General features: G+C 43.9%; 2 protein-coding genes across 3 annotated transcripts; one reads left to right on the forward strand and one right to left on the reverse strand.

Annotated features, from left to right (window-relative positions):
• Positions 1-1,282: 1,282 nt before the first annotated feature.
• TXNIP (thioredoxin interacting protein) lies at positions 1,283-5,477 on the forward strand. Its single transcript, XM_022583857.2, has 8 exons — positions 1,283-1,804; positions 2,330-2,402; positions 2,509-2,656; positions 2,873-2,975; positions 3,109-3,365; positions 3,467-3,623; positions 3,737-3,888; positions 4,018-5,477. Exons 1-8 carry the CDS (start codon positions 1,555-1,557, stop codon positions 4,051-4,053), a joined length of 1,176 nt encoding a protein of 391 aa, XP_022439565.1. The 5' UTR covers positions 1,283-1,554; the 3' UTR covers positions 4,054-5,477.
• On the reverse strand, positions 4,859-26,310 carry POLR3GL (RNA polymerase III subunit GL). 2 transcript variants are annotated; one of them, XM_030759958.2, is made up of 9 exons: positions 26,228-26,310; positions 19,880-20,047; positions 19,410-19,539; positions 18,484-18,552; positions 18,086-18,142; positions 17,772-17,845; positions 17,534-17,647; positions 9,123-17,239; positions 4,859-8,854 (listed from the first exon to the last, which is right to left on the reverse strand). In XM_030759958.2, the coding sequence occupies exons 2-8, from the start codon at positions 20,003-20,005 to the stop codon at positions 17,153-17,155; spliced, it is 657 nt and encodes a 218-aa protein (XP_030615818.1). In that variant the 5' UTR covers positions 20,006-20,047; positions 26,228-26,310; the 3' UTR covers positions 4,859-8,854; positions 9,123-17,152. The 2 variants fall into 2 exon arrangements, with proteins under 2 accessions (XP_030615818.1, XP_089772865.1); XM_089916739.1 differs by lacking the exon at positions 9,123-17,239 and having other exon boundaries at positions 26,228-26,293.
• Between the last annotated feature and the right edge of the window lie 29 nt (positions 26,311-26,339).

Genomic DNA, 26,339 nt, shown 5'->3' on the forward strand with positions numbered 1-26,339 from the left:
TTTCTCTTCCCTTTCTCAACAATTTCTAAACAGCTTAGGGAAAAAAACAAAACACAACAAAAAATGAAAAACTTTTCAAAGACAGGGGAATGCTTCTTTCAAACAGGAATACGGCCATCTTTCCTCGGACACTTTGGTTACAAACAAGAGAACTTTCTTGCTTTTAACTAATTTGAAGGCTGTGAGGAACACAGGCAGCAGATTTAGGGATGTACCTTTGACTTCGTAAGTTGGAGAGCGGACGAAGACAAGAAAGAGTTAAAGTAACGGTGGGGGGGGGAGTGAAAAGAGTGAAGCACCCTTTTTTTTTTTTTTCCTTTCCTGGAGAAGCGGGGAGTGAGAGATAATTAGAGCCTAAAAAACACACTTTACTGAAGAGGTAATGAGGTAACTGGCGGAACATAAAGCGCCCCCCAACTTTGCAGTTAGAGACTGAAGAGATGAGGGGATAAGCAAGAGGATGTGGACACGCCCGCATTGTTTCCGGTCCCAAGAACAGAGTGAAGGGCGCATGGGCTGAGGCACACAGCCCCGCGCCCGGGGGCTAGAAAGGGAGGGAGAAGGCGGATCAGTCCCAGATACTCGCTTTCCTGTGAGCGCTAAAGAGAGGTTAAAATTTTGTGACAAGCTCTCTTTTCCTTCCCACACAGCAGGTTTTTTAGGGGGTGGGGTGGGGTGTTGTTTGTTGGTTTTTAAGAGGTGCGGGGCAACAGAAGGACAAAGGGGATGTTCCTGAACAGTAACAGCGGCACTCCCTGTCCTCCGCCCCGATCCTAAATTATTCCGGAACTCGGATTGTTTTTCACACGACTTGCGATTTGTGAGTCGGAAATAAACAGTTGCCTCTAAATTAATTGCATTGGCTGAGGCTAGTCACGAAATTCCCTCATAAGCACATTTTCCTTTTACCTCAAAACATCGCTGGCACCCCAAAAGTATCCTTCGAAGGACTCTGGCCTCTGATAAATTTTACGGGCAGCGAAGCCCTCCTTCCTTTGGGCCCAAGGGAAGCCGCCCCACAGCCCCTCCGCCCCACAGCCCCTCCGCCCCCTCCTCCTGGCCCTGCAGCGATGCACAACAACTATTTTCCCCGCCAGGAGCACACTGTGTCCACGCGCTGCTGCGGCCTCACTGATTGGTCGGGCTCCTGGTAAACAAGGAACAGGCAGCCAATGGGAGGGCTGTGCACGAGGGCAGCACGAGCCTCCAGGCCAGCGCTCGCGTGGCCCTGCCTGCCGGGCTACTATATAGAGCAGTTTCCGGCTCTTAGTTGTAACTCTCGTTTCGTCTCTTCAGGCGGTGTACTTTTAGCCTTTCCGCGGAGATCCGGGGCTCTCTTCCAGCTGTTGGAGGAAAGAAAGAAAAGGACGGGTTTATTTTTCTCTTGAAATCCCTTGGCCTAAGCCGCAGCTTACAATTTCTGTGGGCATCTTATCGAAAATTTAGTAGAGGATTGAAGAGTGAAATAATTTTAACTTATTGCTAAGGGTCCTTTGATTTGGGGTTCTGTTTTTCCTCCCTCGTTTTTAACTCTTAAGCCAACCCAGCCCAGTTATGGTGATGTTCAAGAAGATCAAGTCTTTCGAGGTGGTCTTTAACGACCCCGAAAAGGTGTACGGCAGTGGGGAGAAGGTGGCTGGCCGGGTGATAGTGGAGGTGTGTGAAGTCACTGGAGTCAAAGCTGTCAGGATCCTGGCTTGCGGAATGGCCAAGGTCCTGTGGATGCAGGGATCCCAACAGTGCAAACAGACATTGAACTACCTGCGCTACGAAGACACGCTTCTCCTGGACGACCAGCCAACAGGTGAGTGACCCAGCTGTTTGCTGGAAGGTGAAAGCTGATTCGAGAAGAGAATTGATACGAATAAATGGAGCCTACAGTGTAGATTCTAAGTTGCTCAGGTTGTGTGGTTTGCATTTTGTGTGGCTTCCTTATCTTTTTTAGTTTTAACTTGCAAACTCCTCCCACCCCCCACCCAAAAAAGGGTGATGTGTGCAGTTTCTTATGGTGCTGTGTTCTGTAGGTGATCCTGAGGGATGTTGCCTTAGCTATTGAAAGATTTTCTGTGTGCGTAACTTGTTTATTCTGTTTGCTTCCTGTTTGAGATGATAGTAGCTTAAGTGTCCTGGTTGAGCCTTTTTGAGCACTGCAGGGCTTTGCAACTTTTTGGCCCAATGAAATGCATCAGAATCTCTCGTTTAAGAACATAAGGGATGAAAATGGGGGTTCTACAATACTCTTATATGCTGCCCAAGAATTCCATATCGCACAGATGCATTTTAAGTGTAACAAGAAACCTAATGGCTACTCACTTTTCTCTCCCTTCAGGTGAGAATGAGATGGTGATCATGAGACCTGGAAACAAATATGAATACAAGTTTGGCTTTGAGCTTCCTCAGGGGTATGTATCAGCTAAATGCATCTGTGGACTTATCTTCCCCTCCTTTGATCACTTACTCTTCTTGGAGAGCATTTTTAAATTAATTGTTTCTTCTTTCTTGATAAAGGCCTCTGGGAACATCTTTCAAAGGAAAATATGGGTGTGTAGACTACTGGGTGAAGGCTTTTCTTGATCGCCCCAGCCACCCAACTCAGGAGACAAAGAAAAACTTTGAAGTGATGGATCTAGTGGATGTCAATACTCCTGATTTACTGGTGAGGTTCATTTTAAGATTCTATTTTTCTGGATTTCAGGGATAATAAGTCAAGTGTCTAGGGCATTAGAGTGAAGCCCCTCAGGGAATCAAGTCCTAAGTCATCAGGGTGGGAGGGAAAGCTGCCTATTCTAAATTAGCAGTGGCAAGGAAAGAGAAGCAGAGAAAGGATCTCTAGGAATTCTCAAAACACGTTTTTCTTCTCCATTCTACATAGGCACCTGTGTCTGCTAAAAAGGAGAAGAAAGTTTCCTGCATGTTTATTCCTGATGGGCGGGTGTCTGTCTCTGCCCAAATAGACAGAAAAGGCTTCTGTGAAGGTAAGGATCTAGTGCTTAAAATGGGAGAGTATTAAAACAGGAACTGTGGGTTTGGGGGTGAGGGCAGGAGACAGGGACAGATGAAAAGTCATCAACTGTACTAAGCATCAGTTTTCATCTTTCTCGTTGCTAGGTGATGAGATTAACATCCATGCTGACTTTGAGAATACGAGTTCCCGCATCGTGGTCCCCAAAGCTGCCATTGTTGCCCGCCACACTTACCTTGCCAATGGCCAAACCAAGATGCTGACGCAGAAGTTGTCATCCGTCAGAGGCAATCATATCATCTCAGGAACTTGTGCATCATGGCGTGGCAAGAGCCTTCGGGTGCAGAAGATCAGGCCTTCTATCTTGGGCTGCAACATCCTTCGAGTTGAATACTCCTTACTGGTGAGTGGGTGGGGCTGGAGAGAGAAATTGTTCATCTGTCAGAACAATAGTGGTGTTTTCTCCAGATCTCCAGTCTAACAAACCACCGTCTTCTTTTCTAGATCTATGTTAGCGTCCCTGGCTCCAAGAAAGTCATTCTTGACCTGCCCCTGGTAATTGGCAGCAGGTCAGGCCTCAGTAGCCGGACATCCAGCATGGCCAGCCGAACCAGTTCTGAGATGAGTTGGGTAGATCTAAACATCCCCGATACCCCAGAAGGTGAGCTAGACCTAATGTCTGTTCTTCCTCTCTGGCCTGCTTGGGTTTGTAAAATTGGTGATGGTCAAGCATTCCTTGGCCAGGCTTCTTATCCCCATACTTTCTCTCTCTAGCTCCTCCTTGCTATATGGATATCATTCCTGAAGATCACCGATTGGAGAGTCCCACTACTCCTCTGCTAGATGACACAGATGGTTCTCAAGACAGCCCTATTTTTATGTATGCTCCTGAGTTCAAGTTCATGCCACCACCTACTTACACTGAGGTGAGAATTGTCATTTTACCACTACATTTGCCCTAAGCCTACTATAGGAAGTTGACTTGGAGGAATTGCTAAACTGGGTTGTTCTTTTAGTTCTCACCCAAACTAAAATGTTTTCTTTCTTCCTCCCAGGTGGATCCCTGCATCCTCAACAACAATGTGCAGTGAGCATGTGGAAGAAAAGAAGCAGCTGTACCTACTTGTTTCTTTTCGTCTCTCTTCCCGGACTCGTACTTTTTTAGAGACTCAGCAGTCTCTACAGTGGGGTACCGGTCCACCCCAGCCTCTGACTCTCCAGTGTAGGAGGTGATCAGCATGCAATCTCCTGGGCTTTAATGGGTGCACACTCGTCCTCAGCCAGTGAGATGTGATACGGGGTATTTTGCTGGATGGGTTTAAAAACATACTAGAAAAATTCAGGCCAATCCCATTTTCTTAAATCTCTTTGAAAATTGAGGCATTTTCAGTAGTTTTGAATAAGGGGTAGAAATGGCCTCCTGGCATGGTCTTCCCAGTGTTTTATGGAGGGGATTATAGATTGGTATAACAATAGATCTTGAACCTCTGCCGTGTAGAGGAGAGCCAATTTAGCAAACCAGGAAAATGAAAAGGAAAAAAATCACGGCCAAAACTTTGGGAAAAGGATGTTCTTAAAATCGTTGTTCCCCTTTGTTTGTACACTTATAGAAAAAAAAAAATCCCTCCAGAGCTGATTTGGTTTGGACTTTGGAGTGAGCTTCCCACGTGGATTAAAGGGAAGAAGCTCAAAGGTTGTCTTTGTTCAGAAAGTACTTTAATCAGGTATAAAGCGGTAGTAACTGTACCCCACCAAAGGTCTTAAAAGCCATTTTTAGAGCCTATTGCACTGTGTTCTCCTGTTGGCAAACATTTTCACGTGGGAGAATGTGTTTTTCTTTTCATGTGACTCCTTGGAATTGATTCTGAGGTGATGTTCTTAGCACTTTAGTTTGTGTCAAATTTGGGATTTTTTTCCTTTCTCAAGTGTAAGCTAAAACTGGTCTACTATGTCTCTAGGGGTAAGCACAATGACAAAAAAAAAAAAAGTGTTACTGCTTTTGAGACTTTGTCCCAGTGTACAGAATTCTGCAATTCTGACACTCTTAACTATATGAGAAGGGTTGCTGCTATCAGCCTTGCCCACTGTGACTTCTCCAAACCCAAGGAGGAACTCTAAATCAAAATGCCCCAACACTGTGATCAGAGCATACAGATGTTGCCATGAGAAACTAGAGGGCAGGTCTTCACAAAAGCTGTGCGGGCTCCCTTCCTGCCCAGTGTTAGGAGACAGGGATGTTGACAGCCCCTCTCTCACTGCAGCCTCTAGCACTTGCTCAGTCTCCCTCAGCCTTAGCACTTTGTTCACTGTCCTGTGTCAGAGCACTGAGCTCTATCTTCCCTTTCCTGAGAAAGTATGTGGGCTGAAGGTGGTTTCATTCTTCTGTTGTTTTTTAATTGTATATCTTTTTGTATGACAAAAACTATATTTTGTACTTAACCAGATATATTTTTTCACCCCAGGTGGGGGTATTCTTTGTAAAAAATAAAATAAAGTTTTTTTTAATGGCAAAAAAGTTTGTTTTCTGGTCTCTGAGATGGTGTTGAAGACGTTATTAGAAAGAAAATGTGCCCAAAGGAGCTTTCCCCCTACTTCACAATTCACATTGTTGGAAACCTTGTAGAGAAACCATTTCCTATTGACCGTAATGAATATAGTCAGAATGCGGGTTGGTGGGGTGACAAGGGAAGGAATTTGAGCTACATTGTCTTTTGTCGAATTCACTAAAGAACTGTAGTGGGATCTTCTGGTGGTCCAAGCTAGTTTTCTACATCTATAGTTAATCATTACTAAATTCCTTCAACTTTGGAGTGCATGAAGCTTTGATTTTTGTTTTGTTTAATGAGCTCTTGAAATACAGGGAAATGAAGTTTGTGAGGGGATTTGGAAGGAAAAGGTTATGGGTCTTTTTCATAATTTGGTTTCATCATAGTTTCTTCCCAGTATAAGCCTGGTTTATATGCAGGAAGACATAATACAGGACATAAGGATTTAGAGTTATGACCATCGAGTTATTTGAATGCAGCTACCGTTTTTTTATCTCTGCAGCTCCCATTACAGTTCGTATCCAAGTACATGATCGTAACGTAGTAAATGTTTGCTGAATATTCAAACCAACCCTCATTCCTTATGATATGCTTCAGCAGTTTCTGTTACTTCCTTGTACAGTAATAACAGATTGATGGCGCAATTCCACCTCTAATTGAAATGATTTTTATTCCGAAAGGAGTGACTAGTGATGAGAAACCCCGAGATGGCAGAGGTTAGCGTACGTTCTGATTTCTGGTTCATTTAAATCTGCAGACAAATCTAGTCCTAGCCCTTATTTGGGGGTTGGCTTTTCTATGGACCTCCACATAGTAATTGCAGACCTCAGGCTCCTGGAATTTCATAAAATCAATGTAAATTGAACAGAAAGTAGGATTGAAAAGATTCTTTTCCACTTCAATCTTTGTCTGCATCTATCTTTCATTCTCAGTAGCTCTTTTGCTCTCTACTGGCCGTTGTCGTTTTTTTTTTTACCAAGGTGTCAATCTCTAGCTCTGCTGCCATGGTGACTGTGACCTTTACTCTCACCTCTGCCTCCTTTTCTTACCTGTTCAAGAATTTAGTGCCTCCGCCCTTTTTCAACTCTGTGACCAGAAAACTAAGTCAAAGTTGATGGAAAAGTTTTTCTGGAGCTTGTTTTGCAGGGACTGGAGGGATAGAGCAAGGACAAGAGCAGGCCAGAGGGCAGGACAAAGAGATGGAGAGACCATGGAGCACAAAAGCCTGGTTGTTTGTGTATACAGCCTGGCTACTGGTACGTGATATGAGAAGGGGATGGAGAGGGTAGATAACTTACACCCAAGGTCTGATAGAGATTTGATCCTTGAAGGGCCAGAACATATGCACCTCCTCCTGATACCCTAATACCTCAAATCCAGCACTGGCCAACAGAACTTTCTATAATGATGGAAACATTCTATATTTGCCCTAATACGGTAGCCACTATCCACATGTGACTAGTGAGCTCTGAAATGTGGCTACTCTTCCTGATGAACTGAATTTTTATTTCTGTTTATTTTAAATTTAGTTAGCTCCCTGTGACTAGTGACTGTCATATTGAACAGCACAGCAAAATCTGAGGAAGGAAGGAAGCAGCTATAGCTGTTCATCCAGAGGAAACGCATCCCTCCCTTAGAGCACAAAAGTCTCCACTGGACTTCCTTTTGCCTTCGATACACAACTTCTACCCCACCCCAGGACATCTGCACATAGGCTTGCTTAAGTACTCTTCCTTAGGTCCCAGCCCAGCTGTTTCTCCATTTAAGTGGGTGGATACCTTGGGTCTTCCTTTCCTTTGCACTTCTCATATGCCTTTTAATTTTTAAAGAGCTATAACCTACATGTACAGCCATTTGAGGAGATCCAGTTCTTAGTATCATTTATTCATTAGGCCCAATCTGGTATAGGAAGATCTGAGAGAAGACAGAAAGAAAACTAAAGAGAGAAAAGAGCTAGAGAAAGTAAAATTAATAAGGAAAGAACAGATACTTCCACAACCAGGATCCTTGGCTACCTTGATAACTCTGAACAGACTGGAAAAACAAGGATATAACTTGGGTTGAGGCATCGGGAGGGAAAAGTATGGAGAGAAGATCTGACCAAACACCTGGTCAACAAGAAACAATCACCTAAGAGCTGAAGGTTATGAAGTGGGGTAAAAGAGTTACTTTTGCCCAGTTCTTTCAGTAGTATACAGACCCCTTCCTAGTATTTTTTCCTCGGACTATCTCTAGGTGATGGAATGCATAAGATGGGTAAGGAGAATGTTTTACTGACCCTCTGATGGCCTCTGTCCCAAGCATACTGACCTCAATAGTTCTGGAGTGGAAAGAAAGAAACTTTTGCCCCATTCTCTGTTCTGACTCTACGTTCACTTCCATTTCCAAAGCTGAAAAACTCCCTCTCAGAGATGACTGCAGAACCAGGGCTGCAGGTCCTGGCCCAATAGGTGAGCCTATAGCCTAGAAGAAGTTCAGGGATCAGCCTCCCTATACTATTAAGGAGAAATAGTATAGTGTGGTAATTAAGCACAATACCAACTGGAGCCAAACTATCTAAATTCAAATCCTACTTCCACCACTTAACTAGCTGTATGACCTTGCAACTTGTTTAACCTTCTCTGTGCTACAGTTTATCTGTAAAATGGGAAAGAGTAATAGTAACAACCTTAGAAGTGAGGATTTTAAAAATATATGTGGGGAAGGGAGGCGCCATGGCGGCGGCAGGAGCACATGTGGCGGCTTCGGGGCCCGCGTGGCGGCTGGCGGGGCTGCGGGAAGAAGACGCTCCCCACCCGCGCCCCAAGCTGTGAAAAGGGGTCATGCACCCTCCTCCCGTCACCGTGCCTTCATTTCCGGCCACCCCGCGCGGTTTATCCCCACCTTCTCAGTGATGATTGAGGCTGGATTTTCATCACTTTCAGTTATTTCCAGAATGCAGCCACTTTTCCCAGTTCTGGGGGAGAACACTGAACCCCACTTCTGGATGTTCCCAGCCACAGACTGTGATCCACATCCAGTGAGGAAACTCCACTCTTTGTGCAACTACTAAGTGGCTACTGACTGGCTTCTGACCAACAGAATACAGCAAGTCATGGGAGGCACTGGAAAGAATGATGCTGACTGAACCAGAATATCCATGATGCTTTAGAGATCAGTGACCTTTGAAGACGTGTTTGTAGAACTCACCCACAAAGAGTGGGACCTGCTGGACACATTGCAGAGAAATATGTACATAGATGTGATGCTGGAGGACATACATTGTCTCATCTTCTGGCAAAAATCGTGACCATTAAAAGCAAGAAATAATATCCAGGCAAGTTATTTTCCTGGTGGTCCAATGTAGCTGTAAGAAAATAGTAAAGTTCTTTAAGTGTGAACCCTGGTCATCCACATGTGAAACCTGGGAATGAGGAAAAATGAAAGACATTCTCACACAAAAGCTGAAGGAGTTCAGTACTATAATACCTACTCTTCAAGAAATGCTAAAGGGAGTACTGGAGGATGCCAGTAACTTGAGGCCATATGAAAATATAAATTTCTCTGATAAAGTGTTCCAGGACTGACGCCCTCCTCAACCCCAGCACCTAAAACACGGATTTGATTGAACTAACCTGGTGATGAACTGCTTCCCAACTAGGATGTGACATCTGATTTCTCACTGTCTTCAGCTCCTGTGTTCATGGCTTGCCTCAGCATATTGGAGGCACTTATGTGGTTCCTCAGTGAGTTGTGTGCCTTCCAAGGCCAACCACTTGTTGACAAAAACGTAACTTCTTTACTTCTTTTGTGAATACATGGCCTCACAAAGGCTGAAATATTTAGTGAAAATGTACTAAGGACATAATTTCTTTTTCACTCCCTGACCTACACTCTCAGTCACTGAGGCATGTGGTAAAACAACAGGGAATCAGAGTCATGGTCATGACTTGGCTGGGTCAAGTTCTAGGCCATGTGGGAAGACTCCTCTCTCCTCTGAGAAGAGACTTCTGCTTCAACCAACAGGGAGCAGCTGCTCTTATGGTCTGAACTGAAACCCCATAAATTCATATGTTGAAGTCCAGACCCTAGTACTTCAGAATATGACTGTATTTGGAAATAGGGCCTTAAGAGAGGTGATGAAGGTAAAATGAGGTCATATGGCTGGGCCCTAACCCAATGTGCTGGTGCCCCTATAAGAAGAGAAGATTAGGACACAGACATGCACACTCAGCTCATAGAGGAAAGTCCATGTGAGGACACAGCAAGAATGTGGCCAGGGGCTTCCCTGGTGGTGCAGTGGTTAAAAATCTGTCTGCCAGTGCAGGGGACGTGGGTTCAAGCCTTGGTCTGGGAACATCCCACATGCCGCGGAGCAACTAAGCCCATGCGCCACAACGACTGCGCCTGCGCTCTAGAGCCCGTGAGCCTCAACTACCGAAGCCCATGCACCTAGAGCCCTTCCTCCGCAATAAGAGAAGCCACTGCAATGAGAAGCCTGCGTGCAGCAACGAAGACCCGACACAGCCTAAAATAAAATAAATTTTTTTAATTAAATGAAAAAAGAAAAGAATGCGGCCATCTGCAAGCAAGGGAGGGAGGCCTCAGAAGAAACTAAACCTGTGGACACCTTGATCTTGGACTCAAAGCCTCCAGAACTGTGAGAAAATTAATTAAGCCTCCCAGTCTGTGGCATTTTGTTCTGGCAACCCTAGCAAACGAATACAGCTTTATTTCTCCTTAAAAAAAATGTGTATATATATATATATATATATATATATGAAGAGTTAAAACAATGGCGAAGTTATTGTGCTTGTTATCTAAAATAAAAGAGGAGGCATATTCACCACCACTGCCTTGATTAGCTCACTCCCAGGCATGTCCTCAAATTTGTTCCTCCTCTCTGACCTATCATAACTAACACCACTCTCTCTTTGCTCCTCTTGATTCCCTTCCTGTGTTGGGGTAGCAAAACAGTCTGAGAAGAGGTCACTGTACAGAGGCTGACTCACCCTGTAGTTAATTTTGTGGTGGGAGAGGTGGCCCACTATTGGGACTCCCACCCCCAGGCCAGGACAGGCCCTCTGCACACCCCCATGGTATAGCTCTGGGACCACTAAAGTTTTCTCTCTCATACTCCCAGCGTGCTTTACAGGCCTCTGGAGTAACTCTATCACCTTCTGGGAATTAATTAATTGAGCTTTCTTAACTTTTCAGTATACAACTCCAGAGGCAAGCTTCCCACCATTTGGAGTGATGAACTGAGAAATAGAGAGTGCTGTTTGTGACACTACAAAGAACTCCCAGACTCCTTATTTGAAGGTATTGCATCTCATTTGATTTATTTCCCTGAGGTGGGCTAGACTGAGTAGCACAAAAGCCAGTGGAGGCCCCACTGATGAGGCCCAGTTTAGCCTATTTAGGCTATTCCTGTCTTGTCCTGACCTTTCCCTTCGTGTGACCCTGCTGTGCTTTCTATGGAGCCTGTTATGAAAAGGTTGGACAGACTGAAGACTGGGATTTTTCTGACTACCAACTGATTGGTCATCTCCAGGCCATGAAGTGATGGAAGAAGGAAGAGGAAAGGCAGAACATGGGGACAGAATTGTGACACCCATGGGCCTTGAGTCCTGGAATGTAAGCAAGGTCCATTCTCATTCCCTTTTGGGTGATGGAGCTGCTGACCACCTCTCCAAGTCAATCAGATGGTCGGTAAACAGGTTCTTGGAAATGTCTGGCTGGGTACCCAGCTAAGATATTTTTAACCTCATGGACAGATGGACAGGGGAAGGATTTCAGTTGCTGGGAGGGGAGGCGGGGTTCAGGAGCGTGAGAACTGTGTTTCCCTTATATGGTTCTGTGGCTAAAGACCCCTCCCTCTCCAGTTTACCTGTCTAAATTCTGACTTCCTCCTTCATCTATCCAGGCTCACAGCTTCCTTCCTTCATCTCCTGTTCTCCCATTTCTCTCTATGCGTGGGCTTTCATGCTTGTCTCATCTTCCAACTCTGAGGAATCTTTGGTTTCTGTTCCAGACCCCAAGATGTTTTTAGCTCCATATCCCTGAAGATCAGGGAAAAGGTGGTTGGGCAGGGACCAATGGCTCCTTCTCTCCCGCTGGAGAAAGGTGTCACCTGCCATTGGTACACAAAGGGCTTCTCTTCAGTTCTACCTCCCCAAGCTGTCCTGCAGGAGAGCTCCATTCTCCCCTGTAACCTCATGAAGCTCACTGCCCCCAGCTCTTGGGAACAGAATTTGAGACCTTGGAAGTCCAGATTTGGGCCACATACACCTTTGGGAAGTGGAAGAAATGTTGATAGAGGTCAGAGGCAGCAAACCGAGGGCCCATAGGTAGAATCAGCTTGCAGGCATTTAGAAACTTGTATAGCTTCTTCCTAAATATTTGAATTGGTTGTAAACATTAAAAAAACAGATCTCACTAAAATCTATTGTTCTGGCTTCCCTTAAAAAGCAACCACATTTGGTAACACTGGGCCCACATTCCTTCATGGCATCAACCTGCTAGAGCTAAAAGGGTCAGGCAGACTTGTATCTGCCAGTTCTCACCACTCCCTATTGCATTACACTCACCTGCTTCACTCCTTTATACCCTTGGCTCTTGTCTGGTGTTAAGGTTTTTGCCTTAGGTTGTCACCTCTGCTCTAAGTAGAGCTTCTTCTCAAATATTTCCTCTGAAGGACCCCTAAGATTAGGGAAACTGAATTTTCCCCCGGGCTTCTGGAACAGTCCAAAGTAGCCTGTCACAAGCCAGAAATGTCTTTGAAGTACCCGTTTTATGTTTAAAAAGTGCAAATTTTGATTCACACTGCATAATATATTTGTGTAATTTTAGTATAAGAATAATTTATCTTCCCCCAGCAAATCTTAAAAGTAAAATTGACATTCTGGAAGGTGTGTAGTCTGTGGCTCCAAATATTCCTCACCACATCACCCATTGATAACCTAATTTAAGTAGCATAATGCTAAAGACATGAGGCAAAGAGAGACATGGAAAGAAAGACGTGGTTAGAGAGTCAGAAAAGGAAAGGAATCTGAAAGACAATAAGAGAGTCTGAGTGGCAAGCTCTCTTTCTGGCTCTCAGCCACCCCTCCTGACCTGGCCCAGTCCAGCTCCTGAGAAGTTTATAAACATCCCTGATAGCTCTGGACAGGTGTTAGAATGGTGGCTCAGGATGGAAAGCAAGTCTCAAAACAGGAGCCAAGTAAGGGAGAGGTGAGGGCCCAAGAGCATCCAAGTATGGTCAGACAAGAAAGACTGTCCAAGGGCCAAGAGAGAGGCTTGGAGACAGGAAGCAGAGGGCTGAGAAAAGGACCGGTCAGCATTTGGCCTTCCTTTCACTGACCCCATCTTTGTTTCACATCCTCTTACCATCTCTGCCCAAGAAAAATGAGGTAAAAGAGTTACCTTGACCTCCTTAGTTGACGGAATTTCCCCTCTAGAATGGCTATTTCTCTGGCCATAGCAGAGCATAAGGAGGATGAGTACCAGGGCTTCTTTCCCTGTCCACATGGGATTTCATCTATTCTCTCCAAGATAGGAAATATCCCAGATCTGTGTCCGTGACTCAGGTTAGTTTGTCCCCCCAATCCTTTTGGGTAAGGCAAAGACAGGTCTAACCTCCTTCCTATTCTAGCACTATTAAGACTGCCCTGAGTGTAACAGAGAACGTAAGACACAGGATTTGGATATTTCTCCTTGTCTATTTTATACCAAGGGAAATGGAATTAGAGAATGGAGAAGATTCAAGGAGAGGCAGGGATCCAAGTCTTGGGAACCTCAGCCCACAGCTGAGAATTCCAGGAGGAGTAGAGGTTTGAAAATGAAGAACAGTCCCAGAGTCAGAGGTCACCGGGGCATAGCCCCTCCCTGCATTGGTCAGGACTGGGTCTGAGGAATCCCTGGATTCCTTCCCCCCAAATTTTGGGTGCCCAGGGTGATCGCACTTAGCCTCTCAGGTCCTGCAATTAGGGTTGGATCACTGTCTTTCCACTGACTCCCATTAGAGTTGCAGGGGGAACCTCCCTTCCCTCCGGAGTACAAAATGGCAAATTAAGTCCTGTTGGGGATAAGGCAAATAACTTTCTGAGGCGATACTAGGAAACTAGAACTTGTTATTTCCCACTTTCTGGTCCCAAATGACCTTGGGGAAAAAGTGAGTCTCAGTAGGGGAAAGGTCAGTGGAGAAAGGGTCACCACTGGTCTGGCCAGATTAGCTAACTGAACTATTCCTGTCTAGCTCATTTCTCTTCTCTGTCCTTTGGCCAGACATGCTACATGAGGGGAGATAGGGAGGACCTGCCCCACAGGCCCCTTCCTCAGTCAGAAATTCCTTGGTGGCCTGCTTGATTTGAGTCCTGGCTTGCTGATCGTGACCTTGAACTCTGCTGCAGGGGTGTCTCCTTCCTTGCTAGTTAATGGACTTGCTGATCCTTCTGCTACTTGGGCTGAAGCAGGTTCCTGGAAAGGACTGGCTAGTTGCCTGAGGTATGTTTAGCCTGCCCAGCTGAGAATAAGGTGGGGAAATCCAGCAGACGGAATGAATTCAGCAAAAGCTGGACACATCCTGACCTTTGTTCTCAGAACCATCTGGATTCTTGCAGGTGGATCAACGTCAGCTTGAAGGATTTCCTAGTGGACATCTAACTCAAATTCTCTTTCATACATGAGGAATTTGACGCTTGGAGACTACATGACTTTCCCAAGGGTACAAAGCTATGGAGTGGTGAAACTAGGACCATAAACCAGTGCTTTGCCCAGTTGAGATGGCAGCTTTTCCCTTTGGCTTAGTTCTTAAACTAGCCTAGGCCTACAAGCCACCCTTCGTTCCTTTCAAAGTTCAAACAGCAATAAAAACGAATTGAGGAAAATACATGTCTTTACCTCACCAACCATGGGTGTCCTGTCCACCCAATATTTGACCCTCCAATTTTCTTTGGTCTCTACTTCCAATCTTCTAAACTGCATGCTATAACCAGGTCTCTCATTCAGCCCTCCCTCAAATCACTTGAGTCCCTGAGCTTAAATTTGCAGACCCCAATCTCAAGCTTCCTGCCCGAGGTGGGAGGGGACCAGTAGGCTAGGGATGGAACATGGGGTATGGAAGGACAGGATTCTTGACTGAGAACCTACCCTGCCTGGGGCCAGAGCAGCCTAGGCTGTGGTCATGGGAGCAATCTATTCAACATAAGCAGGCACGCAGTCCAGGGCTGAGCAAGAACCACGTGGGGCCTCTCTAAATGTTTGCAAGTAGTGCTTGGACCTCTACCCTTTCAGGTGGTCCTCCGGAGGACTAGCAGCCCTGACTCTATTTACTGAGTCTTAGGCTTCTGCCTCAGCCTGCCCAATAGAACCTATGGAAAGTAGGGGAAAGGTCAATGGAAACAGTCTAGCTCATTCCTGGAACTGTTCCGGAATCTGGGGAAGCTGCTGGGTCCCCTGTCTCTGGCTTTGTTCAGCAAGGTCACCTGCCAGGAAGGGCAGGAGGCCAGATAGGAAAGAGTCCAAGAATGGTCTGGTCTCTCTGACACTTTGTCTTTGAGGAAGTACAACTGATCCCAAGAGGCCACTCTAACCTTTATCCTTCCCCTGTTTCATGGGAAAAGGATGTGTGTGTATAGAGGTGGGGGCAGGGGTGTGTTCAGTTCTCCTCTACTGTCTCTTGTCTAGAATCTTCTTTGTTCCCACTCTTTTGAGTACACATGCTGGCATTAGGTGGGATTTAGGAGGTCAACTGTGCCCCCAACATAGACACAAACATAGTTAACCAGATTAGGTCTGGTATGTGTGTATATGCAGGGGAGAAAGGTAAAAGGAGATTTTCCAGGGTCTTTTATTTTTGTTTTCTGCTAATTTCTCCCTAGCTACAATCACAGGCTACAGTGTGACTACGGGAAACCCCAGTGACAGGTCCCCTGGCCCCTCCCCCTACTCCACTCACACAATACCTCAGAGAACTAGAAAAGGAAACACATCAATCATCCAAATTGCTCAATAACTCTGGAATGTTCTATTTCTATTCCTGTTTCCTTCTCTGTTCTCTTGGCTCCTACCTTAACGTCTACTACCACACCCAAACCAGGCTTTTAAGGTGCTTTCCCTCAATGGAGTCACAGCCCCTATTCATTCTTTACAATTGGGTCAGAAGTATCTAACATTAGATTGCCAGTCTCTATCACTTGATGCCATAGGGATTTCAGTCTGCCTACCTGAATATGGCTGGGGAATTTCTTGAAGATTCTCCTACATCCCATCTTCATGGCTTTCAAATGTTTAGTAAGGTTGCTATGACAGCATCCCAGCTATCTGTTCCTGCCTCCTTATCCAGTCCCTATTCTGGACATGCAGCTTGCCCGTGACTGTTGCATGTCAAGTGGCTGGAACCAATCAGTACATCTAGGGCTTCCTCGGAAGCCAATCAGAGCCCAGGGAAGTGACCTCACCCAAGGGAGAACTGTGTGGGTGAGAAAGCACCTCTCAGAGCTGAGTGTCCCTAAGTCACCCCCTTCCTCTGCACCCTCCTTACTTCCTGTAAAGCAACACTGCCTACCCCCTCCCCCTCCCCACAAGAAGGGAGTGAGAGAAAGGCTAACTAAACTCCACAAAAGAAGAACTAAATTCCACAGAAGGGAAACTGAAACTCAGCCACACAGCAGCTTCCGGAAGTGGAGAATAGGATATTTAGGGGGCTCCTGCTTCACAGACACACCTTTCGAAGTGGGGTCTCCAGGGCCTGGAAGAGGGCGAGTGTGCTGAAGAAGAATCGGCACTTCCTCCCTATTTCCTCCCCACACCTGGCTTTCTTGACTCTCCCCACAAAAATAATTGTAATCATTCCTTGTAAACAAGGACAAGATCAAGGTCAAGCGTGGGAAAGTGAGGGCCTGTGTCCCTGTGAACACATGTGAACACACGTGAATCATGTCGTCCCCACTGCCTGAGGACCAGAAGCCCAGAAGCCAGCTGGTCTTCAGGGCGTGGGCTGTATACAGCTCTCTCTGCGCAGCCCTGCAGATGAGCTCCTGAATGTGCCTTGGCAGAGCTAGATGGGGATTAGGTGTCCCACCATGGGGGTAGGAGGGAAGGGGCAAAGGACAGGAAGGCTGTAACCCCCAGTGTGTCACACTGGACTCTTAACAGGTGAGGAGAGAAGAATGGCTTACTAGGCATCCCCTTCATTCCTCCAGCCCTCTCCCACTAGGCTTCACCCTGGACAGAGAGACAGATAAAAACATTTTATTTAAAAATATAAAACTGGCCTTATTCCTCCTAACTGCTCGCACCCCCAATTATCTCCACAAAGAACTATAAATGGGTAGGGGCATGTGCACAGCTGTCTCAGCTCTAATGATTCCAGTCCTTCTTTCGACCCTCCTTTCTCACTTTCATACAATTAAGACATTGGTCCTTTGTCCTTTCCCCAAGATATCAGAGGTGATACAATACCACAGGAGAGAGGGAGGGGAAGGGTAGAAAAGAGAGCTATCTGTTGTCACTCTCTATTCCTATCTCCAGGGACCAAACAGGTTATCTGGATACTGAGCAAATGATTTGCTTGTCCACAAAACCTAATAATAGGGGACAGCTACTCTCTGTGTCCTAAATCAAGAAAGATATGAACGTCCAGGGTATTGTTTAGAGTCCTTCTTCAGTATATAGCCTCATCCATATTGTCATCACTGTCACCCCCAAAGTCCTCTCCATTGTCAAAATATGACATGATGTAATCAGTTTCCTGAAATAGAAGGAAAGGAGGGAAGAAGGAAGGAATGTCGGCATGCTTTCAGCATTCTCCTTCATCCCTGTGCACCAGTCCCCTTCCCTCCCAATCGCAGCATTCCAAGCCTATAGTTCTCTCTGAATTCAAGCTGTAGTTCACTCCTGAGAAGAGCCTAGGGACAGGTAAAGTGGAGGGCGCTATCCTTTGGAGGCACTATCTCCTTTGGCCCTCCAGCCTTCTGAAGTTGAGATCCCCAGAGCTTATGCGTGGAAGAAAGGGGGCCTGAGAATGAAAGGAGGTCCCCTTCACCTCTTCATGCTCTTCTTCATCATACTCCTCTTCTTCTTCCTCTTCCTTCTCTTCTTCTTCTTCTTTCTCCTCATCTTCCTCTGAAGTCACTTCTTCTTCCTTCTTCTCCAGGGTCTTATGTGAGGATGAATAGGAAGAGAAACTCAGATCACCGAAGGGAAAAATTGAGGCACACATGGGCCAAAGGGGAGGAATGAATCTGGGGCCCAGGTGCTCTCTATGCACATTTCTTCCTTACCTCTAGTTTCTGTATTGTCTCCTCCTTATCTTCTGTGGTCTTAGGGGGCCTCTTGGGGAGTAGAATGGTGGTCCCTGGTGAGAGGATCAAAAGGTGAACCATCAGAGCAAACTTCCTAGATGGCTTTCTACCCCACCCTCTTGCATAGACCATGTCACTCTGCTGCCCTCATGTGGCCACCGTGGCACCCAGCAACAATACTGGGTAGACTGGGTAGGTAGGAATTGGGAGGGCAGGCAAGACCACCAGCAGCCTTGGCCCTACAGCTGATGAAGGAAACCTCTCCTTTCCCTCCTTTTTCCAGATACACTCACGCTCCTTCTGTAGCTTCCGTACTCGGATCTTTAGCTCCCGGGGTAGACGTCGCCAATCTAGGAATAGCGGGAATGAAAAAGTCAGCAAGACTCTGCCCTGGGGTGTCCTATGAATGAGGACTCTTTGAAAGGACAGGTAAGGATCAGGGTTAAGGGTGAGGAAGGAAGGGGCTGGGTCAAAGCTGCTTGGAACAAAACTGTGGCTTGGATGCCTCCAGAGGAGTGGGGGCCATTTAATAGGTTTTTAGGTAGAGTCTGAGAGTGTTTTGGAGCACATCTAAGGCTCCTGAATAGGGTGAAGGTGGAGACAGAGGAGGGTGGACAGGGTGGTGGCTTGTGGCTTGAGGCATCTCAAGCATTTGAAAGAAGGGAGGTCAATGAAAGGGCCCATCACCTACCAGGGTTCCAATCTATGGCGTTGTCAATCGGCCCTGACATCTGATATTTGTCTGAGTAACGCTCCACATCTGAGGGATCAGAGGTCAAGGGTCAAAGTTTTATCCTTTCAGAGCCCTAGAACAGGGTTCTTCCTGAGGTCCAGCCCTCTCAAAACTCAGAAATTGTCTTTTTCCTCACCCCAGACCCAGAGCCCAGGGGGTCAGCTTCCATGAGGACCTTCAACACTCTTCTAACCTGTCCTTTTGCGACCTCAAATTACAATGTTTTTGTTATCTCCCTTAATGCAAAGGCATGGCTATATTGACTGGTAGTGTGGTACAGTGGAAAGTATACTAGAGCAAGAAACGAGGGTTTCAGTGTTCCCTTTACTCCTCGTTAATGGGACTAACTTAGGCAATTGTTTCATCTCTCTGAACTTTAGCTTCTAGGGCTTAGTAGGAAAGCACTGGTTGTCAATACATTGAAATACTGTACTTCCACACCAGTTGGTAAATATCCACTATCCCAGACCTCCTAAGTACATCCTGTACTCCAGTCCCTCCTGGCTCCCTGACCTCTCATGATCCACAAACCAAAGGGGTAATATTTTAATTACAGGGCTTCTCAGACACCCCTTCTCAAGTTCTTCTGATTGGTTGGTACCTGCAATATCCAGATTGTTAAAAATTTTAATACATCTCCTCATTTCTATCTGTAAAATGGGCATCTTAATACTTAACCTCCTACTGTCCAAGACTTCTGTGAGACTCAAAACAAACCATGGATACCATAATGCATTTCAAATGCAGGGGTAATTACTGTGATCTCCCCAGTTAGGCAGTGAGCTTTCTGTGCCTCTTCTGGCCTCTCTGGGCCCCAGCGGTGCTAAGTATAGGGCACTACTCATGGAGGGCACTCAGAACATGATACTAGCATTCCAACTGACCTCTCTTGGGGACAGCAGGCCGGATGAAGTAGGGGAGCTGCCTCATGGCCCCTCGAAGCTCCTGCTTCAGTGCCAGGACATATTCCCCTTCCTCTCCTGAGGGCAGAGGCACTGGGTGGAACTCCAAGGGCTAAGGAGGCAGAGGCAATGGTCAATTCAGAGAGAAAATGCTGGAGTACAAATCTGGGAGGGCCTCTCCTCTCCCCACAATTCAATCCAATGCTCCCACTGAGCAGAGGACCAAGGCAAATGGGTGGAGCAACACAGCATTTTGAAAGCTGGGGAGCTGAGAATGTAAAAAGTGAGGGTAGACACTTCCTTGTCTGGAAAACATCCCATATAAGGTGGGAGTATACAGACAGGGAGGGGCAAGATGAGGATGATTTTATGATGGCTCAGGAGGAATCCAGGATCATACACAGTCAGCCAGGGGCATATGGGAGTCTTGGGAAAGGAGGGCAGACACTCACAGGGAAGAGTGGAGAAGGCTGCAGGGTGGGTGGGGGCAAAGCATCCCCCTTCCCAATGCCCACAGCCTCCATGCTGAAGGTCAACTGGCCACGGCCACGACCCCGGCCCCCACCCCGGCTGGCCATGATGGAGGGGGCCTGGGGATTCAGACATCCAATAGGAAAAACCTGATAAAGACAAAAACACAGAGAAAAAGTACAGTAGAACAGACAGAAAGCCAGGGAGGTACAAGACACTCAATCTTTTCTCCCAGAGACCTGAAAAGCCAGTTTAATTCAACAAATTTTGAGAAGGCATAGTGCCAAGCAAGGTATTTCTAAAAATATAAAATATGGATGAGACACGGTTCCAACAGGACAGATGATTGCAATATGGTGTGACTGTAGCACAATGAGGAAAGTGACTAGACCCTTGGATAAAACTTTCCTAAGCCCCTAAGTTAATTTGACGTTTATCACCATCTGCATATCTACATATGATCTTTGAATTCTTTCTCTCCCTCACTTTCCAAACCCAACCAGGCCTAAACTCAATCTAATGCAATGCATTTCAACAAAACATTTATTAAGCATCTACCATGAAAAAGGTAGTGTGCCAGACACTGGGAGGGAACAGGAATGAGTCATCAGTCTCACTGTCATTTGAGTGGGAGTGGAGATGCATGTGATAAGAGCCATTACAATCAAGTTGATCTTTTTAAACACCACCTGGAAACACAGAATCTTAGAATGGAAGGACCCATGGAGTCTTCTAGCCCAAACACCCTCCCAGTACAGTACTACCCTCTGTAAGTTTTTGGTTATTCAGCTTCTGGTGGCATTTTCCTAAGGAGAGGGTGTCCATTTTCCTCCAAGACAGCCCATTCCACTGGAGATGAACTGAAAGTTCCTCCTGCTACCGTAACTGAACTTTGCCTCTTCTCATTATTTTTGAGAAGCCAGTCAGAGAGCATGGGGGATAAAGAAAGTCATCAAATGAAAATGAAACTTGAAGGAAATGAAATCCCAGTAGCAGGGAAGATACCTAGCACCCAGATCTTGGCTCCTAATACCATTTTTCAATAAAAGGAACCAGGGCTTCTTGGAGAAATGGCCGATTCTAGGACTGGGGCAGGAAACATACAAGATGAGCCTGAAGCATCTTGTAGTGCCAGAAAGTAAGAAAGTGCTCAAAACCACAACACACACATTGATGGGGCTGTGTCAAAGGGGCATAAGAGTCGACTGAAAGAGCTCCCAATGGCCAAAGCGTGAACAATTTGAGCAATAAAGTAGTATTGGATTATAACACCAAAGTATAAAATAAATATCCAAGAGACCATACTGATATAAATAAACGTTTGAACAAATTAATACGTGGTAGAGAAAAAAACAAATTTCTCATGCAGAATTCCAAATAAATTATGTAGATTCCACCCCAAAAAGGGAGAGTGTAATTCCCCACGCCTTAAGTATGGCCTGTGTATAGGGAATTTTGTCCAAAACAATTTTGGAAAGGTGGGGGGAGTAACTTTACAGTGTAGAAACTGGACAAGCATTACTTCAGTCAGATGACCAAGGTTTCAACATGAACAAAATTAAATCATATTGTTAGTATGTACCCTTAATATGATGTGATATCCTCTTCCCCAAAACTGATAACCCCAGTCTAATCAGGAGAAAAAAGCCAACAAATTCCAACAGAGGAGCATCCTATAATATATCTGACCAGTACTCTTCAAAACTGTCAAGGTCATCAAAAACAAGGAAAGGTCACACTTCCATTGTAAAAGAGAGAGAGCTGTCCTAGCGGTGACCTTCATAAAAACAAAGAAAACCATTCCTTTTGTTTTCTCATTATAGAAGTAGTATATATTTATTTTAGAAAATTTGGAAAAACATAAAGGTATATATAAAAATACCTATTATTTCATGACCATGATGTAGTAATAATCATTTTTAGTATTTGCATATGGATCCTTTCAATTTTAGTTATGTATGTATACATACATATACATATATGTTTGTGCATGTAAGTATATGTATGTATAGACATATTCAATACATAACAGGGCCATGATAACTAAATATAATGTGGTATCCTGAATGGGATCCTGGAACAGAAAAAGAGCATTAGGTAAAACTAAGGAACTCCAAATCAAGTATGGACCTTGAATAATTATAATGTATCAATATTTGTTCATTAATTGTAACAAATATACCATAATAATATATGACATTAATAATAGGGGACACTGGTGCCAGGGCATATGGAAACTTTCGGTACTATCTGCTCAGTTTTTCTGAAAATCTAAAACTGTTTTAAGAAATAAATTTTCTTAATTAAAAAAAAGCAAAAAACTTGAGTAGCAATTCAAAATTCACAGTTTCTCAGACGTTCCTTGTCTTTCATTACCCTGACAGTTTTAAGGAGTACTGGTTAGGTGTATTATAGGATGTTCCTCTGTTTGAATTTTTCTGATGTTTTTCTCTTGATTAGACCGGGGTTGTGTGTTTCAGGGAGGAAGATCACAGAGATGAAGAGCCATTTTCATCACTTCATATTAAGGGAACATACTAAAAATATGTTAGCTATGGAGCAACAAGAGAAATATAGTATAGAATTATGATCTCTTAAATTAGTGATTCATAATATAATTCCTCCCACGGAAAGCTAAGAGGACTGGGATGGTGAGGGGAGGCTTTAGGAATCACAAGGTCTCAAGTTTGGAACAGACCTTAGATATCATGTATTCATTCACTCATTCTTTCAACGAATATTTATTGAGCATCTACCATATGCCAGACATAATGCTAGACAACGGGGATCATATTGAATCCTCTACTTTAGACCTGCATCCCTCCTTTGAAAAACCATATTTAGTAAATTGTTATCCACCTTCAATTTAAACTTTTTAGTAAGAGAACTCCCTCTCTCACTTTGCAGGTCATTCCATTTTTGGATATTTGTTCTTCAATCAATATTCAACAAATAAAACAAGAAATACATGGCTCAACAAAATGCACTCCACTAAAGATTAGTTAGGGGAAGAAAAGATTTTAAAATATGTACCAGGTAATCTGTTTTGTCAAACACATACACCCACCCAGATATATGAATTAAAAGTTGTTCTTGAAGGATATACAGCAAAAATTAACATTGGTTAATTGGAGGTGATGGGTTTTGGGGGTTTTTTGATGATGTGTATTTTATGGGTTTTTTTTCCTGTACTGAATAGGTGCTGCTTTTGTAATAAGAGAAAAATATTCATTAAAAAATTAAAAATATAGTAAAACAGCATAGTAGATGAGATTAATAATATGCAGCAGGAAGGAGAGGTGGGAAAATGTGTGCCTGAGGAATTTGGAAAGTTTCAAGTCCAAGTGCCAAGAAAAATGTCAGGAAAAGATGGCTGTTAGTTAATAGATTAAACTGTGATCTGACTTAAAGAACACATTAGAGGAGAGAGGATGTCTTATGGACACTAGAGAAGTAGTAAGAATTTGCCACCATGTCTTCAGGCCCTTTCAAGGGAAAAGACACTCTAAGTAGACAGCTTAGATGTCTTTCCACCTGATAGATACAGTTCTAGCAGTGGACACAGGAGCTGTTTTGACTGCAAAGCAGTGAGGAGTTAAGAAAAGGCCATGAGCTTTCAGGTTAGACAAATCTAACTCCATTTCCACATACTAACCAAGTGACCCTCAAGGATGTGGGGTAAAAAGAAGACAAAACTTTAGTTAATTAAGGCACTAAACTGGTTGGGAAACTGTAAACTATCTGTACCCCACTCAGCTCAGGAATCTACAATGAGTCTCTTCTATTTAAGATTGTGATTGAGTCTAAATTCTTGAAGATGTTTAAGGTTTCCCATAACCTGGTCCCAGACTGCTCCTCCATAAACATCAACCCTCCCTAGTGTTGACCCCTGTACTCTCCTTCCCCTGCAAACAACAACATCTCATATACATTATACTCATTCCCAATTAAGCATAACTGTGTGATGTGGTAGAAGTTACTATGAAGCAGGTTTCAACAGAACATACAGAAAAACAATTACATCAAATTTAAGAAAGGCAGTACATGTAGTAGTTAAGAACATGGATTTGAATCCCAGTTCAGTCATTTTCTAGCTATACAACCTTCAGCAATTTATTTAATAACTGTAAACCTGTTTCCTTATTTGTAAAATGGGAATAATAATAATTTAAAAACCATCTAAATTCATTCAATGAATACTTACTGAGTTCTTATTAAGTGCCAGGCACTGTTCTAAGTGCTAGGGATGTATCAGTGAGCAAAATGGACAAAAAACTCCTGCACCCATGGAGTTTAAATGGAGCTTACATTCTAGTGGCGTTCTCAGTATACAAATGTTTCAAGCCATGAGACTGGGTGAGATTCCTAAAGGAGTGGATGTGAAGAGAGGAAAGAAGAGATCCAGGGACTGAGGCCTGGAGCACTCTAATATTTACAGTTTGCTATATTTGTAATAAATAAGACAAGGAGTTAACACTCATATTAGAACTCATGGAAATCCAAACGAAAAAAAATCACCCCAGTAGAATAAATGTGCAAAGAACATGAATAGAATAAATGTGCAAATAGGCAATTAAGAAAAGAATAGCCAATAAAACCATTCTTTACCTATCAAATTGACAAAGATTTAAAAAATAATCAGGCTGCCACGGGTTTTTTTGAGATGGACACTCTCATACCTTACTGGAAGGACTATAAACACAGTCTTTTGGGGGAGCAATTTGACCCCTTGAATCTACAGCCTTTTAAAAGTTTATATCCTCAACCCAGTAATCCCACTTTAAACACTTATCCTAAAGAAATCATCAGATATATAGTCAGAGATATAAGTAAAAGCATGTTTATCAAAGAGCTATCCATGGTAGCACAAATTCTGAAATAACCTAAATGGTCCAACAAAAAAAATGAATGGTTAAAAAAAAATCAAACATCCATCTTAGACCATTATGTAGACATAATAATTATTTCAAATAATATTTAAAGGCAGAAAATGTTCACAATATAATGTAAAGTGGGGGAAGCATGATATAAAGTTGCACTTGTTGTATGGCCCTATGTGTGTAATATAAACACACAGATGTATACATATGTATACAAGCAGAAAATAACTTGAAAGGATACATATTAAAATAATAACACTATATCATGGTCATGAAATAATAGATATTTTATACCTTTATGTATTTCCAAGTTTTCTAGGATAAATGTATATTACTTCTATAATCAGAAAACAAAAGGGATGATTTTCTTTATCTTTAAGAATGTTACCACTAGGACAGCTCTTCCTCTTTTACAGTGGAAATGTGGATTGCATTTTGTTGAGCCACGTATTTGTTTTATTTGTTAGATACTGATTGAAGAACAAAGTGAGATAGGAAGTTCTTTTACTAAGAAGTTTAAACTGAAGCTGGATAACCATTTACTAAATATGGTTTATCAAAGGAAGAATGCATATCTAAAGTAGAGGATTCACTATGATCCCCATTGTCTAGCATTATGTCTGGCATATAGTAGATGCTCAATAAATATTTGCTTAAAAATGAATGAATGAATGAATATATGATTTCTAAGGTCTGTTCCAAACTTAAGACTTTGTGATTCCTAAAGCCTCCCCTCACCATCCCAGTCCTCTTAGCTTTCTCCCTTCTCTGGACTGTGGGAGCAATTATATTATGAAACACTAATTTAAGAGGTCATAATTATATACTGTATTGTATTTTGTTTTATCTTTTATTAATTTTTCCCTAATTACATCGGAGTTTAAATTCTTCCTCCCCAATTAATTCCACCCAATTAACCTTTATTGGGCACTGTGTATTAAATATTAGAACCTGCCCTACAAAACCTTATATTCTAAAAAGAATAGAAACATCAAAGAGGGATTGAGCACTAAGTGCTCCAACAGAGGTATGCCTACAATGCTATCGTCAGACTGGGGAACAATTAATTCTGCAAAAAAAGGTGAACCAGGAAAGCTACAGGTAAAGGTAACATTTCATCAGAGTCTTGATAGATAACAGGAGTTTGTCAGGCTCTTAACAGTAATAGATTTAGGGGAAGCTGACCCCATAGCAAAGAGTCAGAGGTACCAGAGTGAGTCTTTCACTGTCTCCTTTAATAAATCTCCCCTTTGCGCGAAAGAAAACTACGGTTCTCTGGCATAAAATCAACAGAGCAATGGGAGCCCAGAGGAAAAGGGTAGGGAACTAGAAGCGGGCTGATCCAACAGGCTGCCGAAAAGCGTTGTCTATCTAGCAACTTGGCCTTGGTGAACTAGTTCGGAAGGTGTGGAACGGAACCAGGTCAGAGCCACCAAGTCGGGGCCTTACCTGCTGCCCCTCCCCCACGCGGAAAACACGCCGCAGCCAACTTGAAATTCGCTGGTCTTCCTCAAGCTGTTGGCGTTCTAGGTCCGCCTCCCAGAGCTCCCCATTGGTGAGT

The sequence above is a fragment of the Delphinapterus leucas genome, chromosome 1, assembly GCF_059928025.1.
Source record: "Delphinapterus leucas isolate spDelLeu-1000000601 "Yukka" chromosome 1, BTC_Dleu_Yukka2, whole genome shotgun sequence".
NCBI classification, from domain to species: Eukaryota; Metazoa; Chordata; class Mammalia; order Artiodactyla; family Monodontidae; genus Delphinapterus; species Delphinapterus leucas.

Bases quoted from the DNA above. Each gene is read 5' to 3' on its own strand.
- POLR3GL (XM_030759958.2), bottom strand. From the start codon at position 20,005: ATGGCCAGCCGGGGTGGGGGCCGGGGTCGTGGCCGTGGCCAGTTGACC. The intron at 18,553-19,409 runs GTCAGTTGGAAT...CTGATCCCTCAG, and splicing joins GCCTGCTGTCCCCAAGAGAG to ATGTGGAGCGTTACTCAGAC. The intron at 17,648-17,771 runs GTAAGGAAGAAA...TCCTCACATAAG, and splicing joins AGACAATACAGAAACTAGAG to ACCCTGGAGAAGAAGGAAGA.
- TXNIP (XM_022583857.2), top strand. From the start codon at position 1,555: ATGGTGATGTTCAAGAAGATCAAGTCTTTCGAGGTGGTCTTTAACGAC. The intron at 2,403-2,508 runs GTATGTATCAGC...TTCTTGATAAAG, and splicing joins GGCTTTGAGCTTCCTCAGGG to GCCTCTGGGAACATCTTTCA. The intron at 3,366-3,466 runs GTGAGTGGGTGG...CTTCTTTTCTAG, and splicing joins GAGTTGAATACTCCTTACTG to ATCTATGTTAGCGTCCCTGG.